General features: G+C 42.8%; 1 protein-coding gene across 1 annotated transcript in view; it reads right to left on the bottom strand.

Annotated features, from left to right (window-relative positions):
* The window catches only part of pgm5 (phosphoglucomutase 5), a 24,053-nt gene extending 14,820 nt beyond the window's left edge, over positions 1–9,233 (bottom strand). The window contains exons 1-6 of the mRNA XM_012820641.3: positions 8,263–9,233; positions 6,050–6,212; positions 5,566–5,712; positions 5,340–5,465; positions 4,908–5,098; positions 3,515–3,669 (exon numbers count right to left, since the gene is read on the bottom strand). Coding sequence (XP_012676095.1) covers positions 3,515–3,669; positions 4,908–5,098; positions 5,340–5,465; positions 5,566–5,712; positions 6,050–6,212; positions 8,263–8,520 — 1,040 coding nt within the window. The 5' untranslated portion in view covers positions 8,521–9,233. The remainder of the gene's footprint in view (positions 1–3,514; positions 3,670–4,907; positions 5,099–5,339; positions 5,466–5,565; positions 5,713–6,049; positions 6,213–8,262) is intronic.
* Positions 9,234–9,474: the final 241 nt, after the last annotated feature.

Genomic DNA, 9,474 nt, shown 5'->3' with positions numbered 1-9,474 from the left:
AGAGCTCAGCCTCCCCAAAAATGGAATGTTCTATCCAGCCATGATACCACCCCAGTGTGTGGTACCAATTCAAACAGATAGTATGCTCACTTCCATAACATTACCCCTCAGCTACATGTTCTTAAACTGACTTTAGGTCCCTGTGGATGTTCATCTAACTCATAATTACTAACTGGCCCCTCTGACCAACATTTGATGTTAGCCGCTCTGTATCTTGTATTCAAATAGTTAAATAAAAGAGGTCGTCCCTTCACACTGATCTATTCCCCGGGCCTCCAGCGCAGCATAAACACGGCGTACAAAGTGGCCGTGAGTGTAAACAGAGCCGCTGAGAGGCGCTCCTAAAAAGGCACCGTGCTGGGAGGACGCCACACTCTCCAGGCCCAGAGGGGAGCAGCCCAGCAGCCCAGCAGCCCAGCAGGCCAGGGCCGAGGCGCAGGGGAACAAAACAATCCCCCGATTTAAGCGCCTTTAAGCAAACGACAGCAAATGCGCTTTCACTTAATCCGCCAGCGGGTGCAAAAGGAAGGGTCTACAAGAGGGTCAAAAAAGGGACCCCCTACTCATTTTTCCCTTTCTCTATTTCTCTCTTTCTCTCCCCCGCTCCTTTCTCTCATGTTATTTCTCCCTCTCTTTTCTTATCACAGTAGCTGATTAGAGGTCTCTTAGAAGACATGTGCTCCTAAGTAAACTACCACCCTCCTTCTCAGATAAGCCCGACTCACTGTGCTTTGCCAGCTTGCCCATTTGTCATCACCGAAAATAAGCTCATCTCCCCTTTAATGGATATGGTATAAAAATAACATTGATCTGGAGGGTAAGATCCATGGGAAAAACATGATGTACTTTAAACATACTGTACTGTGGACTACAGCCACCTAGTGCTTAAGTCCATGTTTTATTGCCTTGCACATTGCTGGACCTCCCCTGGTGGACCCTTCCTTTTAAACTAGATGAATTATATGAAGAACATTACAAACATATAGTCTCATTTAATGACATATAGTTTGCTATATAGTGACGAGCTTCTCTTGAAGCACCTCTCCTTCCTCTGAGGTAATCTGCTTGGGTGGAGACAGCATCATCTGTTCTGAACATGCTATTTTAAGGAGCAATTTACTACTGACATTTATCCAGACACTGCCCCTGGCACGATCCCTTGGGTGATCCCCTCTGAGAGGAGCTAAGGATTTCATTAACTCATCACTTTCAAAAAATGTCCTCCAATACTTTCAAGATGACCAGTGCTAAAATTAAGGAACACTGACAAAAATGATCAGTGAGATCATTCCTCAGCCGATGAATTCCTATGGTTGTCCACTCTGATGTGGCGGTCATGATATAACTGGACACAGAAGCTGACAGAAGTGATTTGCTCTGCTGATTCTGATGTGACATGTTGAAACCAGCATACTGAGAATCTCCCACAGTGTCTTTAAGGACCACAGCGCCCGCCAAGGAACATGTGATACGCTGACATAAGGGTTACATTCACTGCTTAACAAAACAAAATAAAAAAAATACAACACAGATCCAAATTTTATGTTTGCATTCTGAGCTCCAGACTGCATTGATCAAATCTGTGACTCTGACATCACAAAACCAAAGCGCACGCATACCATTCTTCCTCCACTCATTCAATCATGAAAAGGTTATGCAAACTGGAACTGATGTGACATGACTGTACTGATATATTTAGCTGCTGAAGGCCTCCTCATCAAGGCTGTGGCTAAGCTCACCCTGTTATTCATAGTGTTTCAGTTTGTCCAGTGACATACGCCTGACCCCGCCTCTTTTGGGCTCCACGGGGCCCCTGTAGGTTAGGGCTTGGGGTTAACATTGACAGTCCATGCAGTGGGGGTATTTTTCCAAGTATGTCAAGAACTACAACGGGTCCTGAAGGACAGACTTAACTTTAAACAATCACTATCCATTATTCTGTTCCCTTCACTTCTCACGTAGGCCATGCTGCTGGGTTATAATGACCTTTGAGCCATTATGAAAGCTATGCTGAAATGGGCCCCTTCGGACAGATCTTTAAAACTATCTAAGTTCACGCAGCGGGGAGCTCTGTGAGATGTTAATCCCTTACTGTTCCCCATATTTAGAAGGAGAACATTGCCTGGGAAGAGTCACAGATTGTATATAGCTTAAATGCTCTTATGCAAATATATAGGAATGTAAACACCAAGGAGACAGTTAAAGAGAATATACATTGTGTATTGGAGGCGTGGGGTATCAGCTGGCTGGGATAACTTTAGATTTATTTCTGGTGCTTTTTAAGAGTGATTGAGCTTGTCAGGTGGGGAGGTGATAAAATAATCCCTAAAATATCAGCTCCTTCCAAACGGTATTCCAAACACTCCAACTATTCAACCAAAGTTCGGAAAACTGAGGGGTACTGAAGCTAACATCAAAACAAATGCTCTTATTTCAATGAAAGCAAATCTTAAATGTTGATTTTACATAATCTTTGCCCCTACTATATTTTATATGATAACATGTTTTATATATGACCTACCTGCCAATTCAATAAGAAATGTATATGCAAGCTCTTTACCATAGATTTATCATACAAGTATCATGCATGATCTTTCTCTCGCTGTTTCTCTTTCTCTTTGTCTTTTTTGTGCTCTCTACTATTGTATATAGTGGTTGGATGGACCAAACTTGATGGGCATTGACGCCATCTCGATAATGGATATTTAAATCTGGTCTTTAATTACTATCCATGTGTTTCCCATAACTACACAGCTATAAATGTATCCAGCGCATGGGAACCCTGTATAAGGAATCAAATCTTTGACCTCCTGGAGCAAGAACTGGCAGACGACTTCATTCTCCTGCACAGATGTCTGCTAATAGAATTCCTCAGAGCCATTCCAAAAAGCGTTTTACCCATTGAATTCTGTTCCCTACATTCCAGAGTAAATGTCTTGAGGCAAGCAGAGTGGGTGGTCTGCACTGTGGCCCTAATGGTATCTCCATCTTTGTCTTTCCAGGTACATCATCGCTTATCCCTCTTTCACCATGTCCCACTAGACTCCATATGTCCTGTGAGGACACATAATGTCCCTGTCCCTTCCTGTCCCTTCCTGTCCCTTCCCCCAGGCATTGCTACTGGATGCTGCAAACTGGACGACAGGACTTATTTGCATGAATAGGACTCAGCTACAATACTGACCAATTGCTTAGTTAATAATAATAATAAAAAAATGAATGTATATTTAATTTGCTACATAATGGATGTCTTAAGACCCGATGTGAGTTGCAACAGCAATGCAATCACAGAGAGATTAGTTGCCTTCAAGCTAGTGCGTTTTGGAGTTTTATAGTATGGAAGTGAATTACAATTCAGAGCCAAAACAAACCTGCACTACACACGCACGCCGACACACTCATACATTCACACACACATACAGACAGATAAAAAAAGACCCTCTTTTTCAGATGTGTGTGTTGTGTGGTGCGTTTCTCTGAGGTCGCCCGACCCAAGCGTGTTTCATTCTCTTACCTGTCAATGGCGGTGCTGGTGGGCATGCTGCGGGCAAAGCCCCGGACGCCCACCTGCCGGAAATAGGGGATGCAGGAGAGGTTGGCAGCCACCACAGCCAGAGAGTCCGACGGGTTGACAAAAAAGGCATTTTGACCCAGTATCATGCAGCGATCCTGTCGAGGGAAGACATTGAGAGGCCATTCAAGTGTGCCTTCAGCTGAAGTCATGAAGTCTTGTGACGAGGAAAAGAAAGTATGTATGTATGTATGACTGAACAAACCAGTAATACACAGCTTAATTAGGGCTGGGCATTGCCACCTATCCCACAATACATATACATACTCTATGCCACAAAGTATCACAATCATACTACCACTGATAGTAATTACTAACAAGTTTATGTAAAGATGGCTTTAATAGTCACACTGGGACAGCTCTTGGCTTAATATTAGAGTTATTCTTATGATGTGAACATGCGTTGATTTTTTTTTTCATAAAGACACTCCATTACCTAATTGCTTTACTCAGTGTGTGACTTAATTAAATCAGCATGACAGCTAAATGAAAGCTAGAAGGTGCTTTGTATCTGTGCATGATTAGTTTAGCAGTAAATGTCACGAAGAAATCGAAGCTAATGTATGCAACTGAAACCTCACACACGAACATGTGCCCCAACCAGCAAGGGCTAATAACAGATTGATTGTAGCTGTTAAAATGGTTTTCAGCTGTGTATGTTTTTTCAGTGTATCAACAGCTTTGACTATAGTTGTTCGTATTCTTTTGGGAATGAGGGCCTCTATGAACAATCTTTCAAGCCTTTGGCAGATAGACTGCTGCTTGCATTGGCACCCGCAACCATGACCTAAAGAGAGTTGAGAGGGAACTCTGAATGTCACACCAAACAATCAGGCTAATCCCAGTCCTGATTAAAAACCGAAGACAGGGATGAGAAATGGGTGGATATCAGTGTAAATCAGCACAGAAATGCAGGTCCTTATCCCATCCATGACAATAATGGCAATATTTGATGCTGAAACACCAAATTTAGTTTTTCTTTACTTTTTGTGGAGCTTTGCTTAATAATAGATTAATTATTTTTCTACTTCAATGTACCTCAAAGTAGATGTGACAATTAGTATTAGTGTGCAACATCAGCTTGCATTACGACCTGGTCTTCTATACACATGATAAAACAGTCTGAAATGTGCTTATGCTTCAGAATATTCAATGAACATGATGATGGTTGACTCCACTGATTTAAGACTATGTGTATGTCTTGCCGTTAGATACCATTGTGGTCAATATGGAGAACACTAGGTGCTCTGGTCTTCAGTGGCTGGCTGCCTGGATGCCTGCCGCCTCTGACCGAAGACATGAAAATGGTGTGTCAGTAAAGCCGTGTGATCCTCACCCCGTCTGCATCGAAGGCAGCTCCAAACCCAAACTCTCCTCCCTTCATGGCATCTACCAGCCCGGTGGCGTAGGTCAAGTTGGGGTCAGGATAGTGGCCCCCAAAGTCCTCCAGAGGAACACAGTTCACCGCCGAGTTGGCTGGAGCCCCCAGCTCGTCACACAGGATCCTCCTGACGTAAGGCCCCATCACTGAAATAAGCACACAAGAACTAAGGGGGATATAGACACAAATCTGCTGGTTTACAAACTCTGTATACTTGGGGTTAATCAGCAGGATTGAATCTCGGGCCTAATAGAAAATGAAATACACTGGCAGGAATTATTATATCGAACTTATTTTGAAAGATGCTTGTATACTTCAAAGATGCTTGTATACATCAAAGATAATTACATGTGTTCTCAAAAAAATTGATGCTGATGATTTTCATACCTCCACTCATGGCATCCACCCTCATCTTCAGTTGATCTGGCCCCGTCAGAAGACCTTTGATGGCGTTAAAGTCGAAAATCCCTCGCAGCAAGTTGAGGTACACTTCCACCGAGTCCACTATCTCAACTGGGGACAAAACAATAAAACTTCTGAAATATTCAATGAGGACTGACAGTGTTTTGCACTTATGGATGGTGCTGGATTACTGTTTGTTCTGACTGAATACCTCGGAAGGGTTTAAACTTGTTCTCCAGATCAAAGTCCTGCCGACCCAGTCTTGACAGGTCAATGCGCATGTCTGGACATATGGCATACTCCTCTAAGGTACGGCTGACCTGGTGGATCTTATCAATGACCGTATCTGGGGCAGGACCTGAGGAAGAAAACACAAGCACAGTAAGATATCAAGGGCATTCGTCATGATGACTGATATTTTGATCTGAACAAATGGGCCTTGCAATGGCTTCAGTAATGCCAGATATGATTGTAATTCTTGTACAGCATTTCACAAAATATAACTAGATGTGTATTTCCTGAGGGAAAAGGACATGCTTCCAAAGAGTATGTTTTAGAGGAAAGCTGGAACAATAGACTACTGAAAACAGAAGGATGAGGGCAGATGGCACAAAAAGGAATAGAATACAATGTCCTACTGGAATGTGTAAAACAACCCCTCTCTTGGGCTACAAACTCTTTCCAGTAGATCTCACCTCCATTGGCGACGTTGAATTTGATCCCAAAGTCTCCATTGGGGCCTCCGGGGTTGCGACTGGCGGTGAGGATGATCCCTCCGATGGCCTTTATCTTCCTGATGATGCAGGACACAGCTGGGGTGGACAGGATTCCGTTGTGGCCGATAACCAGCCTCCCAATCTGGAGGACCATTCAGAAACACACTGTCTATTTATACTTCTTATAATCCATCAACAATCCTTACGCAACTTATTTATTTTTGCTTTATGACCTGAAGATTTTATAAGAAAAGTTGATCTTCTACTGATGACAGTGTTCCACAAAGTCTGTAAGTGATAGGTGTCTTCATTTTTAAAGTATTTTTGTCAGTAAACTTATTTAGTCCACATTATTTTTTGCAGTTGACACATGTCTTATACTTACTGAGTGAATGGTGAATATGGTATGGTCAAGGTGCCAAACTAAATAAAACTGAACTAATCTTAGCAAGCAGAGGTTATGATAACAAGCATAGAACTGTGTCATGCAGTAAATATGAACTTTGACCTTTGGGGTGCCTGGCATAGTCGGTGACACAAGCTAGCCAGACACTATCGAAAACAGGACTGGTCTTTCATTCATTAATTTAAGTTGATTTTGTTCATTTAAGACCCTTTCTACAACATTTCAATTTAAAACTCCTTTAGGCAGACTTGCTAATAATGTTGTGAAACCATTGATTGGATTTCACAGACTTGGTGAGAAGTGTATTGTTTTCAATAGCCAAAACATATCCAAACTTATAGACAATCTAGCTTAGTTCTTCTTGTGTTTAACACTGAACCACTGAATATGGCACAGGTTTGTTCTTGTATTCATATGACAAGTGCCATGCCTCAGTAGTTACACCCTATTTTATCTATGCACTATCTTAATGTCTGTAACCTTCAGCTAAGATAATTAAAATACTACAACTAACCATGTAGGACTACTTGATAACATCTGACAGAGTCCATTGCTACCGCATTGCAGTATTCTCAGAGCTAAAGCTGGCGTGGGTAGGACTGAAATGTATTTGTCTGGAGTATATTTGCCATATCTTTCGGGCAGGGATTACACCAGTCATGGATTTATGCAGTTGACATCACTTTCTTCTTTTACTGAATGGAAATAAGATTGCGTTTTCAGTAACAAGCTGCGAGTCAAATGAGTTCAGCTTTTCTCTATTATTAGAGCGTTACATGACTCTTTTGGCTCTGGCGTTTGTTACGCTGACCCAGTGCTCTATTACACTTCAAAGTTCCTGGGCACTCGCAAAAGAGAGCGCGACGGAGAGTTGAGCAAACTGCCACCAGCTATCCTCTACTGATGTTGGAGTCGCCCGAGCTCTGCTGCCCACTCAGTATTCCATCAAAGCTTAGTACTGGTCATCCATATAAGGTGCTGTCTGAGATGCACGCTGGGAGGGGAAGAGATTTCTCGGGTGCTACATGCCAACAAGCGCACCGCTCCACGGATTCATTAACGAGGTGTTTAGACATCACCGGAGCAAGATACGTTATTGTGCCACATCGTGTCATCTCAGTGTCGTGTCATGTCTCTGTCTGGTGGAGGGTTCCTGATATAGCAGTCATAGTTTAGATACCCATCCACAAATTCCAAAACATATGTAGACAATGCGAAATTTAGAAACTGCGGCTGTGTGGATCGTCTAAGCTATGCGGCGGTGTTCCCCTTGTCTGTGCGCACAGAGAATACGTTTTTTTGCGCGCATGGGCCGAAGGCCACCATAGAGGGCATCACCCAGTCCCCGAATCTCCATCCTGAACAGGACAGCTTAATGAGGGGAAAGTACAGATCCTACAGGATGTTGGAGGAGGAAGGATGGCAGGATAGCACAACAGATAACAACAGTGTACTGCAACACTGTTTTTCTCTTCCAAATGTCCCGTTATGTGATTGTATTCAACCCTGATTTGCGCAGACTAACAGCCTTATTTGGATTTGACACTAACAACCACGTTTACAATATTATGACTAGTGCTATGATAAACAGAGTAAGCACAAGTAACAAGAAGGCAAGTTATAGGTGAGCTGTACAGCAATAAAGCCTACCTTTGTTATCTATGAAATCAGCTCACTTTTTGACAGGCAAAGGATGATGGCAAAGGAGAATGAGAGAGTGGTGATTGTGAAGTTTATGGTAAAATATAAGGAACACGAAGAGAAGGATTTAACCAGAGATACCTACCCCATTTGCTGCAGCCATCTGTACGATGACCTCAATTGCTGTCCGGCTGAAGTATCTTCCGTCACTGCCCACAACCATTGTACATCCCTGACGGTCCCGCAGGTCGATGGAAGACAAGACACTTTGGATATAGTTTTGCAAGTAGTTTTTCTTGCTCTCGAACACCGTCGTCTTTTTCCTGAGTCCATTAGTCCCTGGTTTTTGGTCATCAAAAGGTGTTGTCTGGACGGTAACGACAGGGATAGGGTTGGTCTCCATTATTTTAACCTACTGGTAGCGTAGGCTTTTGCTATTGTAGCGGAGAGAAATTCGCGGTACACCTCGTATGCTCGTTGTTTAACAAATAAACACGAACTGAACTTGACCCTGAAACTTTTGAGTGAAGCTCGTTAGATCCACACTTGGAGAGCAATCGCTGAGAATGGGTGCGTCCTCAATGACGATAATATACAGTGAGTTGATGAAAGCTGGTACCTCTCAACGGGTGCCTATAGTCGTACTCATCGAAAGCACTGTAACGCTTACACATAGGGTATGCGCATTAAATGTGGGTTTTTTGAAAGTCAGAGAGACCAAATACTGTGCTCGACAACTCCCTCTCCTACAAGTAAGCCTTTACAAGGACAGCAGCTTGCCAAAGAAAAATTAGGGAGGGCCAAAAACTCCTATAATCAGCTGCGTCTCCTGCCAAAAATAACCTATGATGTGTGGGAAGAATAGGGTAGGGACCAAAGCTATGTAACCGGACGCTCCCTCTGTCCATGCACTTGTGGACCAGCTGAGGGCTGTCACCGGCTCGCTGTCGCTGGGCACGCAAAATAATAAGAGTTTCCGATTCAGTGACAGTGACGTGACAAATGTTGATTCTTCTAGGCGTCGATCTAAAAGGCAGCTACCCTTACGAATAACTCAAAGGAAAAGTTATAAAAGTTGAATACGAAACATTTGAACATGTAGTGGTGTAATTTTGCGTAAAGCAACCATCATTCAGAATACATTATGTTGTTAAAATGTTTTAATTGAAGTATCTGATATATTTCAAAATAAATTCCAACATTGCCCAGTCATGGTTAAGCGGATAACTGCAGGGTGTAAATGGAGTATTTATGTAGCAGCATGAGCTCATCGTAGAATATTTCCACATAATATCACCAACTGACTAGTCAGATAACATCGCCAACCAGTGGGAGAAGGAAAACAATGACTCCATAG

The sequence above is a fragment of the Clupea harengus genome, chromosome 18 (genome assembly GCF_900700415.2).
Source record: "Clupea harengus chromosome 18, Ch_v2.0.2, whole genome shotgun sequence".
Taxonomy (NCBI): Eukaryota; Metazoa; Chordata; class Actinopteri; order Clupeiformes; family Clupeidae; genus Clupea; species Clupea harengus.
This window is presented reverse-complemented; position numbering and strand designations above follow the sequence as displayed.